General features: G+C 41.3%; 1 protein-coding gene across 1 annotated transcript in view; it reads left to right on the forward strand.

The window, feature by feature from the left end:
* The first annotated feature begins 153 nt into the window (after positions 1-153).
* Positions 154-15,924, forward strand: part of bmp2k (BMP2 inducible kinase) — a 54,277-nt gene continuing 38,506 nt past the window's right edge. Inside the window, exon 1 of the mRNA XM_022753776.1 lies at positions 154-1,078. Within this exon, the coding sequence (XP_022609497.1) occupies positions 928-1,078 (151 nt within the window). The 5' untranslated portion in view covers positions 154-927. The remainder of the gene's footprint in view (positions 1,079-15,924) is intronic.

A 15,924-nucleotide genomic window follows, 5' to 3' on the forward strand; every position in this document is an offset into this window, starting at 1 on the left:
CTTACACCAATCATAACAATAGAGGGGGGCGGGGCCACGTCATGTTAGGTTGTCACTCTCATTGGGTAAATAACAAACCACCCACTTATTTTGTAGCCTACCGTTAGAGAGTCACGAGAAGTTTAACGTTAACAAAAATGACACGGGGGGAGTGGATATGGCACAGATGAACCTAACGAAAACGACTTCGCCGGAGGGTTTCCGATAAGCAGCGGACGCTTACTTGTGTCAGACTCGGGTTCCTACTTTGTTAGCCCACCTGCACTCGGGGTGGCTCGTTTCGTAGAGGAACCGCTGCGGCTGTTCGCGAAGCTCGTTAGCCGCTAACCACCGCAGCTAGCGAGCTAACTAGCCACTTTCGCCCGAGTGAAGTGAACAAGTCGCGGTGAAGCTAACAACGCCGAGGCTGCTTTTGGGGGGTTATCGGGCTGGATATAAACCCAGGAGGGATTTCTTGCCGCCGGAGGAGGTGTTATCAACACCGGTGCCAGCTGCATTGTTGTGCTTCTCCCCTGCCCTCTTTTCATTGTTGGCGGAGCGTCCTGACTGCACACCGCGGAGCCCATGCACGCTAGCAACGGCTGCAGCCAGCTAGCGTGATGTGTCACATTGGCTGACGAACCTATCACACTTTTTGTTTTTGCCCATTTGTGAGTGGATGCTGTCAGTGGTACGGACTTTGGGAGACCGACGGGTGTTGTATCATCCCACTGTGACGCCTGTATATTAACTGTACTTTCATGTCGTGTCACCCGTCAGCAAGTAGTCCCTCCAGAAGAACCAGACGCGGAGCATGCAGGAGAAGAAAAGATTTCAGATAAGTAGATAGGGGACGTCGGACACTACCGAGTTTAATTGGACTGTGCGGCTAATTTAGCACCAAACAGGGACTGCATTTGGTGGGCGGACTGAAAGAGAAACTAAAGGATGAAGAAGTTTTCCAGAATGCCAAAGTCCGAAAGCGGCGGGCTCGGAGGGGCGTCCGGGTCCGGCTCCAGCTCCGGAGTCAGCAGCTACTTCGGGAAAGTGTTTGCAGTCGGCCGGTATCAAGTCACCGTGGAAGAGCTTATTGCCGAAGGTATGCATAGTAACTAAACATTTCAGTGCGTGTGCTGTAAGACTTAGCTCCCACAAACCACCCCAATATTTTCTGGGACACACCCGTCATCCTCTGTTATGAGAGAGTAACTCTTACTGACACAGCAGTGAAGCAACTCCTCCAGCTTTGTTCCTTTTATGGGGTTGGTAATTGGTTTGCAGTAAAAACCTTTTTTCCCCCTAAACATCTGCTTATTTCCCAAGAAATTATCTTCAGAGCGTTTGAAATAGGTCGCTCCCCTCTTTCAGGCAATGGGCGCTTAAACTGGGACAACAGGGATTTAGTACATGGCTTGAATTAAAACTTGTAACTTTCCCCTATACAGCTGTAGTTGACATCCTGCTTCAGCTGCTCTGGGAGGGTGGGCGGGGGGGTGCCCCGAGGATAACAACGGTCCAAGCCTCCTGTGTCAACATACAGCATGTAAAGATCCAGCCATTAAAAAAACACACTTTGTCCAACATGTCCTGGTTCAACAAGTTTTTCTGCAGTTTGCTTTTGTCCCTTGAGGATTTTTTTAGGGGATATAAAAAGTTTTACTCTCTCTAGTTGTTGAAATCTACAAAGACTGATTTCTTCATAGACTTCTTGACAGATACTGTAGTTTTGTGTCAACATATAATGATTTAATTCAATTGCAATATTTAAAACAAATAGCAGCAGTTCTTGCTGGATAAAGACTTAAAGGGATGGCTTGTGCAATGGCTGTGCCTGCAGCTCTTGAGGATGTCCACAGGCTTCTTGGAAATATTGGAAATTTCCTTCAAGGCTTACTGTAACAAAGCCTTGTGTTTAAAAAGAAATGTTGAAATGAGAAACTCCTCTATGCGCAGTCTGCCAGACAAGCAGAAAATGAGGAAGTGTGGAGGCAAACACGTTTTTTCAAAACAGATGTTCTTTCACAAATGGTTAAGTGGTTATCACGGCATATTAACTGGAAAAATCCTTTGATTTAAAGAGCCCCTGCTAACCCTTCTTAGCTATTTATTTGTTTGGGTCATTTGTTTACTCGGAAGTAGACATATTTTATGCTCTTCATTACAGAATAAGGTGACACTGATGAGACATAATATTCACATATATGCTTTAGTCTGTACTGAGCACTAGAGTTTAAAGGATCCATCTGCAATGCTGGGTTACTCTTTGAAGGGATGATAGTGCTAGACACAGTTTGACATAAAAAAAAAACATAAATCAACTAATTGATTACTTAAATTAGATTGCTGCTGTATGAGGATTTAGTAAGTCAGGTCGGCCTAAATAATATAAACTTTGAGGAGTTCTTGTGGGTAAAAGGGAAACTATTCTCAAAAAAGTGCAGAGCTACTCCCACCTGAAACATAGAGTTAAGAGACACTATTAAATATATTTTTACCAGAGTACTAACATCATTACTGGGACCATAATTATTCATTGTAAGTCGCATTGAATAAAGAAGACTAACTAAACATTTCAGACATGAGTCAAGCATGTGTCTTGAAGTACCAACACTGTAAACAGGTTATAGTGTCAGATTTTAAACCTGATCCCCCTCACACACACACACACGCACACACACACACACAAAAACCCTTCCTGCAAGCAGTCACGCGTCTGTGTCATCATATAATCATGTGAAGTGGCTGTGGCTGGTTTTGCTACCAGGAGCACAAGGTTACATTGTGACCTTTGCTCATCATTCTCTCCCAATGTAGGAGCTGGATGTCTCGGCCTGTCTGGGCCCGTCCAGGCTGCGCTGTTAATCATATAATGGTATATTTCATTTGACGTACAGTGCCTGCCGCATTTAGAAGTAGACGATAGACTCCTCACTCATGAAGGTATAAACAGCAATGTCAGTGTCTTTCAGAATGAAGAATGAGCTACTGATTTCTTAGGTGTACAATATAAGTGTAATACTTCAGTAAGATCTTGCTTAAGATAAAATAAAATGACTGCAAAGAACAATATTCTAGAAAATGCAAAAACAGGCTACATTATTACAGCTGCTCTAATACAGTAACCACAGTAAATCAGTTATTTCCCTCTAACTTACCACTTCTTCACTTGCATTCATGATGTAAATACACTAGCAGCTTCAAGATGCTTTCATACAAATATAGCACTTTATGGTGCCATGAGTGCACAGGGAGTGGAGCACCTTACTGTGTCAGTGCTGGTTCCAGTTGCTGCTCATTCAGCAACACAGGCCCTCTAACCACCAACCGACTGCTGCTGATTCTTCATTGAGGTTTTGGGTAACCAGCTAATCATTTGGAGGTCTTGATCTATTTACCTGCTATTGTGGCCTAGAGACCACCAGAGAACATTTGAGGTGACATTTGAACTCAGATACACGGTCTGTAACCGCAGTTGTCCCGAACTGTGTATCAGTGTGTTTTAGAAAAGAAAACAAAGAAAACAAAGTGTGAACTGTTATATTGAACTATTTCTTTCTGTGTTCTCAATCGTGACTTGAGATCAAATAAGGAAAATTGCATCATTGAGTTTCAGGGTCCATTTTGTGTTTTTCATAAAGGACATCCAAGGTGGTTAATCAGCGCTCACAGGCTTACCCGGGCTGACAAACCTGCTGCTGGGACAGTGGGTCACTTGTGCGACTGATGTCTAGGTACAAAATGGATCATGTGATGTTTTCGAGAGGCTCATCTCCCACTCCCTTATTCAACTGTTACCCAGCAGCTGTGCCAGTTTAATGAAAATCATGAGACTCCTGTAAAGCCAAACACACAGCTATAGTTCGCTACTCAGGTATCTGTGTTCAAAACAGTGCGAACATCACAATCTCTTCTAAATATTTTCAAAATTAAACTTGTATCAAGCTCAAAAGTTCTCTTGACACCATATAGTTAGATGTTTTTTTCCAGTGATATATCTGCAGAGCTGGACAGTTCTTACATTGAGTAGGAACATAGTCATTTCCGTCCACTCCTCTTTAGCCTCTGTGGTTTCTCTTGAGGTCTATCTGTTGCTGTCTCCAAGAGGAACACAGAGATGACGCGAAGGAACAGGATGCATCTGCGAGCATGTCACCATTTATCCACAAACTCTTATTGTACAGGGTTCCTTGTTAGGGTTTGGAAATTCTGGGGATGTGTAGAAATTAATTTGATGGATTATGGGTTTGGAAAAGTTTGGTAGTTCAATCAGCCATACAGAGTTCGGCGACGTCATACTAGACGCATGCTAGAACTGTTAATTCTTGACCCACTGTCTTTATGCACACGTCTTGTTGTGAAGAATAATTTTGGTTTATATGAAAGGACCGTGCTCTCAGATTCTCCCTCTACTCACATACATGTTCATTATCCGACTCCTGAATTTTTATTTAATCAAGTAAAAGCGTCTTTCATTTCAGAGGAAACATGGCCAAGATTTCTGCTAATTGCACCTCTATTTGTTTTGTTCAGGGTCCTTTTTAAAAAGGTCAGTATTAGCAGCATACAGACTGTTCCTAGCCTGATTGCGCTGTACCTGCAGTTGGAATATTTCATTAAGCCATTTGCTGAGCAGCCAGTAAACATTAAACAGATAACTGTCTCTGGAACATGTCTTGTTGTCAGATTAACTTGCATAATAGCCCTTATGTCACTTTTATTTATTCACCAGACCACGGCCGCAACATGACTGCTGTTCCTACCTGACACTGTAGGTACAAGGCAACAGTTCATGTTTGCATGTGTTGGTAAATTCTGGGTTAAATGTCACTGCTTCTTTCTCATTAACAGGAAGGACCATGGCTCAGTGGTTTAATTTCCAATGTTTGCAGTTTTACAAGCACGTTAACAGCAAGGTTATAATTCATCACTGCCTCGTCTAATTAGGGTCACCTCCATCTTCTAAGCATCAGAGATTTGCAGACTTTGTGCTTCATAGTTGTTCCCTGTGTTCTTTATACGTCTTTTCAACCTCCTTCATATTGAAATCAACAATCACTCTCAGCTGACTTGTCCTCTCGGGATTGTCTGTTCATTTTAAGTGACGCATGTTTGTCACAAAACAAAAAGCTTTTGCTCTGAACATGCTGCCTTCACGTAAATTCACCCAATTGCTTGTTGTCAGTAAAATCTTGAAATAATTACACTGGGGTGTATTATGACACTGTATGAGTCACAGACTGAAGAGATGAGGGCAGTGTGAGATTTTCAGCCTTGGTTGCAGGGACTCCCTGACCACGACAAGCCACAGATCATGTAAACAGGAGAACTGCAAACACTGTTTCCATGCAAACAGCTGCTGTGTTCACAGTGAACACGTGGCTTTTTCACCTTGTCCTTTGCCACTTGTGATCTGGACGGACGCCATGCGTTCACCAAACAAGCTTTTGGCCTCGGCACTACTAGAAATTTACAGAACAAATTTACCAGTACAAATGTGGGTACAGTTGAATTTATTTCACTTGATACAACAAAAGAGTTTGATAAGCTCTTGTTAATTTTTCTTGAGCAGTGTTTGTGTTGAATATAATAAATGAACCGAAAGTTAAGTAAATATACTCTAGATATCTGCTGCCTATTTGTTCTGACAGTTTAGATAAAATTTACAGCTGACTGATATGGTTGAAGTCAGTATCATGATATTACTAACAACATTTTTCCAAGATGGAGTGACTGAACACCATATTCCTCCCACCATATTCCAACAGCACTGCGCTGAAACAACACAAGATAAGATTTTACAACTCTTGAAAGCCACAGTTGTTTCCTCTTGCTAGAATTTGATTGGCCAACACAGCATCTTGCTGGATGGCATCACATTGCTTTGTGTCAAAGTTGAGCTAGGTCTAACTTTTTCTTTGGATAAAAACCTGGACGTGCTATTTATTTTTTGTTTGTTTGCTCAAAAGAAGAAGGAGGCATTCTTGTCAAACCCAGTGCTGTTGTTTGTCTGAACTCAATGTGGAAGCTTCTGCAATTATGTTTATAACTCTCCAGCTCAGGTTTTCCCACCAATTATCACCTATCTATAAACAAATGTATTGAAAATAACGTATAGTGATCAAACTGATGCTCGGTGCATTCAGTACATCTTCTTTAAATTAATGAATTGAATGACTCATTTTTTAATTATTTTTTGCTTGGACAGCTACATTTTGTGAAACAATAATGATGACTGAATATTGAAATGAATGAATATGAATGAATGAAATTAAAATGTTATAATCACGCAGACCTGAGGAGGATAAATGCCTTTTGCAAACATCAAAATGCGTTTGATTTTCTTGTAGCACACACACACATAAACACTGTAATTTGATTGAAACAAGTGCAGGTCTAATTGCTTTGCTTCCTCTTCATAATGTTTTCTTGAATGACCCAATTGATCCTCCCTCTTTGCCAGGGCAGGGCGGTGAGACTGCATCCCATCTACATTATTAGCATACTGTACTGGTGATGAATAGGCACATTGTGCCCCTTTGTTGTCTTATTCTAGCACCCGAGAAAGAATGCTGGTACGATGCAGCACTTGGTCCCGTGATGGGTATCGGTGCCTTTGTGCTTGCTCATTGAGGCCTTCTGTATCTGCCTCTCTGCGTTGCCGCCCCTCCCCTCTTTGTGAAACTGCAAATGAATGATTTTCTAACAATTCATCATCGCCTGATCTGAGGAGGGTGCCGAGCCAAATGTGGGTGTGAACTCGGGTCATATGGAGACTCCAAACAGAAAGATGTTAATGTGGAAGTCCACTTCAGCGTTTCACTTCAGTGGATTTATCAGCACTTCATGTTTTAGATGCACATGTCATTACAACTGAATTTAGGGGGTTCAAACAGTTGATGCAGCATAATTTCAAGTTCAAATTGAATACAGCAATGCACCAAGATATCATTCTGCTCTCGTGTCAAAGTTTTTTTTATGAATGAAATTATTTAGTTGCAATGAGGACAGCTTTTATGAATGTGCTTGCAGATCTGTGTTTGTAAGTAACTCAGAGTTTTCATAACTCCTCATCTTTAGGTGAACTTGGTTCAGAGGTTCGTCTGAGAATAAGGATGAGTATACTTGGGAACTGTTTGTATTGTTGGGAAATGTACTAGTATTCTAGTATTTACACTAGTCTTTGTCGTCTAAGACTGCGTAGCAGACTGGACAGTTGTTATCAGACCAGTGTTTTTGTTTTCTTGTGGACAGTAAGTTAATTTCTATTCTGCCAGTTTCTTCACCAGTCAGTCAGAGCTTGTCAAAACAAAACAAAACAAAACAGCTTGCAAATGTGATATGTTGATGTCAACAGGGAAATTAATATTTGATAACCATATTATTTGTGTTGAACAATAAATTATAAATGCCAATATATTGCTCAGGCCTGTTAATAAGCCATCATGACCTGGGATAGAAATAAACCATGTTTCCTGGCCTGCTCCTAGACATGGTCAGTTTTTCCAGAGAGACTAAGTGCAGGTTTGAAACTGATCATAGGCTTATGTGAACACACTTGACTGCATGACAGTGACTCGTGCATGACTACACTTGATTGCATGACGAGTCAGAAGTGATGAGTGATTGCCTCAGTCGTAATGACTGAGGCTGTTGGCACATGTAAACAAGTTGGTGCTAACATGTCACTGTGGTCTGTCATAGGTACATTGCTCTAATGCAGGAGCGTGTCATTCTTCTAGTGTTTATAAAAACTAAAAACTTGTGGCTAGATCTCTGTTTACATTTGGTAGACATATGTGAAGTATCTAAACTCTGGTCCTGAATTGTCGGTTTCCTGCATGATTCAGACCAGGTGTGGCAGTTAAAGAGCTACACCTGGTCTGTGAGATCAAGGTTAAAGTGTAAATCTACACTGACTCACATATGGCAGGAAAACAACTTATCTACACCCTAAAATTGTACTTCTGCTTTTACGTGTTGCTGTACAGAAGCTATGGTGAGTTCCACATAGGCTCCACCTGTTGACTTTCTCACCACATTGTTGTGTGTACTTTTCAACACAAAGGAGTATGGTTTAAAACCTGATAATTGACAGTGTTTTCACAAACTGTTAATAAGTATCTTATAGGTCAAGTTGGGCAATGTTGGTGGTGTAAACTTGCAACTACATTTTGAGTTAAGGAAGAATGAAAATTGCCTCGAAGGAAGGTTGTGCAACCCTGCTCTATATCAACTTCACTAAACTAGCACATGGAATACCAAGAAGGAACTGCGAAGTGGTTCATGCAGGCTAATCAGTGTTATGTGATGTTTGCTTAGTTCTGACGAGGTTAATGTAAACTCTTCCACTTAACTACAGTCACTAAAGACCCATTGTTGAGTCAGAACTAACTACACTGGTCAAATTTGTAGTTGGACTTGGACTGACACCCACCCATCCTTGCATTAATATTGCTTGAATGTAGTGTCATAGTGACTGTCATTGCAGTTTGGGAGTCTGCTTCAACATTATGCTTCTGCTGTTCTATATAGTCAAGATGAGTATAAGAAAAGCAGGGATGATTGCACATGCTCCGTTTATTTGTTTTCAGCATTTTTCTCATTAGGTTTCCAAAGATGCTCTTGTACCTTAATCTTTTTGACCTTTTCCCCCAGTGTGATGGGTGCTGTGTTCTTTGTTTCAAATGGGCTTTCTTAGATATTTAATTCAGAGCACATATCAGAGGAAATTAATGTTCCTAAACGTGTTTTCTGTTTAATGGATAGTTCATCTTTTTAAGAAGTTAAAAAAAAAAAAGAAAAAAAGAAGAGCACCAGGAAAAACAAGGACAAAAAGAGGGCAACTTTTTTCCTCCTCCTTTTGTATTGGTCAGGATGATGTTGAACTTGGACTTCTTTCTCACAGCTGCCCCTCATTTTCACCCCCATGTTTCCTTCTCCTTGTGTAGCACTTCTGTCTCATTCCTGATTTCATCTTAAAGCCTCCAAAGCACAGCCACTTGTGTCCGTCAGTTCAGTTGTAAACACTGTTGAGGTAAGATGTATGAGAGCTGACTGCCAGAACCTTCCAGCGCACTAAGCCCAGGATGAAAAAAACATATACAGTCATCGCCGCACCTCCTCATATTACCTTTTATGGACTTGCTTCTTAGAAAGACTTTTCTTTACCCACTTGCATCTGTCTTTTTAAAGTGCTCTGCATCTTTCACCTGAGTCATGGCAGAAATTAGATTAATTGCATTTAAGGCTCCTGTGCTTTACACACAGGTCAGAGTGGAGGAATGAAAACTGAGTAAGGAGGGGGAGTTGTTGTCCAGGTTGATATTTTCATGAGGCATACAACAAAGTGTTCTTCAGTGGTATTTGCAGTTACCACTTGCCAGGCAGGAGTTACGGTGTACACCAGAATTGAGGTGTGTGTCGTGAGGGAGACGGGTCAGTTAGATTTGTGGGGGTTAAAGTAAAGCTGACAGGGCATTACTCAAAGCTCCTCTTTCAGCTTGTCTTTGCTTCCTAACCAATATCTCCTTCACTGCCACTGCTGCTTTGCTGTTTGATATTTCTTGTGGCTCTTCTCAATGTGCTTCAACAGACAGGATTGTTAGTTGATTTGACCCATGTGATCATAGGCCTCTAGTAAGGTTTGACTAATATATTGGACTGACTTAATACTGTCCTGACAGCAGCAAGACCTAAGAATGATTCAGTTCGTCTGTCAAACCTTTTGATCCAGTGCTAAGCCGCGGTTCCACCGCACAAACTTTCCCCAGGAACCAGGAACCTTTTGAGGTACTATGCACGTTTCCACTGCAGGAACCAGGGTCTAAATTTAGTTCCGCGGTAATTGAGGGTACCTGGTCGGGGGGGTAGTACTTTCCAAAGGTTCAGGAACTTTGGGGGTTGTGGTTTGCAGTGCTGAACATTTCTGACTGGTCAGGATCGCAATTTGTCCCGTATTTTCATTCATGGTATGTTCTCAAAGTGCTGTGAATAATGTAATGTAAGGTAATAATTTTGTGTAATCTTCTCGGGACTTTAGGCCGCTGTGGAAACACAGACAACAATGGGCCACAGGAACAAAATGTAAGATCTCGATACAGTCCTGCTCAGGTATATAGGTATACTATATTATTGTGGGGTGGCTGGACTTTCCAGACAGATATTATGAAAATTGTTGCATATGGAGGGAAATACGCGATATTCATTATTATCAGATATTCAATATTATCAAATACTGACCCAAGCCTACTTGCCAGATCTTGACTCTTAACCTTTCACTTTGGTAGATGACGAGGTATCTCAGAAACAAATGGCCGGATGTCCATGAATTTTGCTTTCTGTCTGTCCTTCAGCCTCAGAGGATGTGACCCTCTGACCTTTTTTGTAGCAGACAAGTTTTCACATCTATACAATAAGGCTGGGTTTCCAACCATGTTACTGGCATGTGTCACTTCCAGCACAGAGTAGTCGTATACTGAAAGCTGGCATTAAATGTCCGGTGAGATTTGTAATCTTGTTCACTTACTCTTAAATCAGATAGTAAGACTTTAATTTATATATGCAAAGTTTTTATAGATCTTAGACCAAATTTAACATGTTAACATTTGAGAAGATTCATTAGCTAAAAGGAGAAAAAAGGCTTATGTTGAAAAACTTTTATATTCCTAAAAGTAAAGTCTCAATAAAAGCAGAATTTTGGTATTGGTAGCAAACCTCATTCATAGCTACGCTATACCAAAGACCAAAGTCTTATGGCCATGTTTATGCATAGTGTTGCATCATCTAGAGGGAAAATTGCAGTGAAACTATATGAAATTTGCAAAGCTACGCATGGAGTAATCCCTTTTTCCCCTTCCCCATGACCAACATGCTGCAACCAAACAGCTTTACATATTTTTCAACTTTACATATCAAAACTTCATCACAGGAAAGAAAATAGGGTGGCAGAAGTTGTTCATGAAATGCTATCGCGCTCAAACTCAGCACTAGTACTGAACAGATGTACGAGCCACTTGCCGGCTGAAAGTGACCCCTCCACCGTGAGGGAGAGCTGTGTGATGCTGAATACAGAGCAGATGTACCTGTAGCTGGGATGAAGGGAATCGGATTCTGTTTAAACCTTTTGATAAGACGGTGTTTGAAGAAGTGAGTATTCTTACAAGAATACAACGTTCCCTAAAGGCGATTTTGAACAAAGCGTGATAAAATACTATAATAATTCATGAATCCCTCTCTAACTGGGGTTCTCCTCTGAATACTTTTGATTCCTTAAAGCCATCTATCTCCCTCATTGAAGACTTGGAAAAAAAGAAATCAGGGGAACAATTTTCATGACTCTCTTATCAGTACTGATTGATAAATCTTAATCAATATGTCAGGTACATTCTAGACTCTGTACAGTTAAAGTGAAATGTGTGTGTCCTCAAACTCTAAAACGCTGCTTATGACCAAGTAACACTTCAAGATGTTGGAGCATTTGCCAGATTGAGGTTATCAGCTGCCCCCCCCCCTGAATGCACCTTTCATTCATTTTAGTTCATCCTGTATCCCGCTGCCTCCTCTGTGTTCTGACAGAGTGTCACCTTCACCTCTAAAAGTTTAAAAATATCTGACCTGAAACGACCTCGGTTATCTCCTTGCTACGGCCATTCATACGAGACTTTACTGGAAGAGGAAACTTGGATGAGAAAGTTTTTGTAGAATTTCCATTTTGGTTAGGTTAATCAGTAAAGAGATGAGTGTTCATTAATCAGACAGCGTTATCTTTGCTTATGTTTTATACAAAAACTTGACACATTACTTAAGTAAATAATTAAGTAGCTGTAAATTTAGAGTCAGAATTCGTATATTTTCAGATGAGCTGTATCTTTATCTATCAAAAAAGCCAAGGCAGCTTTTCTACCTTGAAAGGTCCAGAAAATATAACAAGGTGGTGTGGGGCTCTGTCAGGAAAAACCTCACAGAGTGCAGAATCTCTCAACTACTCGCTAAAAGCAAGTGCACGTCTATTTTTAGGCCGACAACCTATGCCACTGATGCTTTTCTGAGTGTTGCGTTAGTGTAACTTTTGAGGACTCCAGTGAAACAGATTAAGCAGTGCTCCTAACAGTCACTAGCCCAAAGTGGGTTACAAGGGCTCGATGTTTGCAAACTGTGAAGAATGTGAAAAACCTCAGGTTGGATGGTCTACATTTGAACTGAAGATGAAAATAAGACATCCTAACTTTCATATCTATTCCTAATATGAAAGTGAAACATGTGCATGCAGCCGCCTTGACTTATTTGATCTAACTTCAGTTTCACACTTACCAAATAGCACGTTTGGCCGCAACATTTATCAGCCACAGAACAAAAGCCCTTCCCGCATTAGACTGTATAATACCAAATCTCAAAGGATTTGCTAAAGCGCTGGGGATCAAAAAGTCATTATTGGTAATTAGCAGGAGCAGCTGGCACAGTATGGCAAACTGGCAAAGACCTTGAAGCAACTTCCTACTTTTACTGTGGAAAAATGGCACCTGTTAGTCCAGAAGAAGAATGCACTTCCAGATCAACAACTGAAGGTGTTATAGCTTTTAGTCAAGGCAACTGAATTCGAACACTGTTTCCCAGAATGTAACAAGAACCATCTGAAAAAACTTTATTTTGGATTAGGTTTGGTGTCAGCTTCTGTTTTGTTGATCATTTTATCTTGAAAAGAGGTTTTTTTTTTTTTGTCTTTTTTGTCTTTTTTTCCCCCCCAAAATTAAAGTAGGTCGGCCTGTTTTTGCTGGAACATCTTATGCTGCAACCGAGCTGTTGTAGAAGAAAATATTTCAGTGATTATACACTTATCACAGTATTAAGCTATAATCAGACTGGATCAGAAATGTAGGTTGTTCCAGATCTTCAATGTATGGCTGCTATACTGTCATGTGTTTATTTATTTATTTATTCTGTCTCTTGGTGTTTTATTTGGGAATACTACTGCTGAAGTGTTTTCACACTATTCATTTGCAACTTTCTTGGTGGGTGCTCCTTTTGAGGGTTTACCCAAATGGGGGGGGGGTGGTATTCTTAAGAAATAGCCCTCACTTGAGGGGAAGCTGGGGAAGAAGGCCAAGAGAAGATTTGCAGGCGAAAGGACGGCTCAGAAAACAGGGAACAGCACTTGAACTACCTGATTTCTCATTTGAATCATTTCAAGTAGAAAAATGTTATTCATATAATGGAAAGGTCAGATTGCCACTTTTACTTATTTTAAATTTTCTGTAAGCCAATATAAAGGTGAGACATCCTTCACATTTTTTTTGTAACACAGTGTAACCACATGCAACTTTAGTAAAAGCTAATTACACTCATCTTCAATCTTAACAACTATGAAGACTTGTAGGGGAAGTGTTGTGGGTTCATGTTAGGGAATGGGGGCCTCCAGGAGGAAATACCTCAGCCTGCTACAAATGTTCTCAAAAAGAAATGGCATTTTCCGCTCTTAAAAGCTGAAGGAGATACTTTCAATGGAACTACAATCTTAGTTTGTAGCTTTTTAACAAGCAAGCGTGATATCTTTGTTTAAGCATGAAGCTGTGGGTTTTAAAAAAAAAAAAAAAAGGCAAAAGTGAAAGAGATGAAGAGAAAAAGACTGGTCAGAGTGTGGTCTGTTATCACAGATGACATCATGCTTCAGAGGAAGAACATCTGTGCCTCTTGCTTGAACAGAAACTATGAATGTATCATCTCTGTTTGCTGCATGTTACTTAATCCTCTAATCCCCCCTCATTGAAACACTCCTCTACCACTTCTGAAGTTGTTTTTTTTTTTTTTTTTTTTCCTTGCCCATATCACAAGGCACGCTGAGTATCTGTTTCGCAGAGGCTGTTGAGATCCTCTTTCAGGCCTCTTCCACAGGCTGTCATGTGGGCTGCCTGTGACTGTCCTAGTTAGTCAGGCTTTGCAGTGATGTCAGGGTCCCTAGCGCTGGATGCAGGGTTAGGGAAAATTCTCCAGTAATTACAGCCCTTGCTTAGTACCAGGCTTTTAATGTCAGTAAACCCCCCCTTCTCCTTGGCCTGGTGAATTCGGGGTTTTCCTCCCAACTGTCATTGACAACTGACCATATCCTCACAGCAGTGAAGTGCTTCTGTCCCCTCTCCACAGTGCAGCCAGCTAACAGACAAGCAGGAGGGGAGGCACAATAGCAGAGAGATGTGACTAATGGATGCTGAGTACCAGAGTTAGAAATGCCCATCAGCAGTGCTTTAGTACACTGAATGGATTCAGTTACAAATAATAAAACTCAAGGATTGACATTCAGCTATGCTCTAATATTCATTTTTTTCTCGATATATTCCATATTTGCTGTTTAGCATAAGGCCTCCAAAATGTTTTTTTACATTACTCGTTACTTCTAAAAAGATTGAGAAGATTAAAACATTTGTAAGAGGTTTCATAGGACACTAATTAATTAATTAATCCAGGTATTTCCAAATTGCAACTACATCCAAAATGGAACGGCTATTGGAGAACATTTTTATTGGATCTTATCAATAATTAATTTTCAAAAAGCATCCAAAGGAACACTAAAAATAATCATTTGCTCAGAGTGCTTGCCTAGCCCAGTCTGCTTTATCTTGAGCGTCTCATATTTGCATTCCCCATTCAAACACATTGTTGTGGCATCTTAATGTTAATGTTTGCATTCGTGCAGCCAGTGTCAGTCAGTTGAAGACAGCTTTGTTATTGTCATCGGTTGGAGCCAACCTCTTGTACAGTGAGGGGCATTTTGTGTCGTTTAGGATTCCCTCATTTGTCCAGGAAGTTGCTATGCTGGGCACAAAGCCCCTCCAAAACAAATCATTCCATCCAGAGCCACTCAGGAGAATAATACACTCAATAGCGTACCACTTCCGTGGCTGGCATAGTCATGGGAGGCAACAAAAGGCTCAGTGTGGTGATTTAGTGAGAACCTGATCCTGGAGCATATGGCCCCAGTCAGTCCCAGAGCAGCCCAGCAGGCAGATATGAAGCATTTGGTGGGATGGCCTGAGCTGAGGCCGCTATCTTCTCCTAACTTTCCAGAAGCCACCTCCCCTTTTGCAGCCACAGCACCAGCAGCCAGGATTGGTGAAGTGGTCATTTTGTAATAACAGACAAGTACCGGCTAGTACCGGGAAACACAGGAAGGGTAACATGTCAACATGGCTGGTCCAGTATAAGTGGTTGTTTTCTGAGCTGTCCCAGATGCTCAGAATGGAGAGTTTTGGAGCACCTCAGAGATGCATCCAAGACAAGAGATGATCAGATTAATCGTTCCACTCATGGATCTCTTGGACAGGAATAATCTTTCAATCAGTACACCTTGTCATTTGGGCACTCCCAAGTGAACATGACAACAGTCTGACACACAAAATATCTTGTAGTCTGCACTAGGTATGAGGCAACACAGTGGAGGTGGATTTGGTTGTTAGGATGTAAAGTGTAGCTCCCTAGTTTGTTCAGTTTTTTGTTTTTCAGTGAAGGTTAGCCGCTCTTTTGTCTCTTGTCCATGCATGCTTAAACAGCCTGCTCTTTCCAGCCTCTTGGCCCCTTGCCCGAGCAAATGGATTTTGCCTTGTGAAATCTGTCATCCGGTCTGAGCAACCCCCACATCTTCTTGCCTACATTGCTGCCTCAAGTTTTATCTTTACTACGTCTGCATCCCACGTCTTTGTGTCAAAGCAGCACATAATGTTTGAGATTTGGACAGGATGACTCACAGGTCCTTTTTTCTTATACACCAGGGTCATGAAGCAGAATCTGCATTATGTGTGATTGTGTTTCAGCCCGCAGAAAGTCTTCAGAGCTGAGTGCATCCTGCTGTCTTAAAAGCTGTTCTTTCACAAGACTATGTCATATGATTCAGTTTTCTGCCTCTAGTTCACCCCCCCCCCCCCCCCCCCCCCCCCCCCCCCCCCCCCCCCCCCCCCC

The sequence above is a fragment of the Seriola dumerili genome, unplaced genomic scaffold, assembly GCF_002260705.1.
Source record: "Seriola dumerili isolate Sdu_G_001 unplaced genomic scaffold, Sdu_1.0 BDQW01000193.1, whole genome shotgun sequence".
Lineage (NCBI taxonomy): Eukaryota > Metazoa > Chordata > Actinopteri > Carangiformes > Carangidae > Seriola > Seriola dumerili.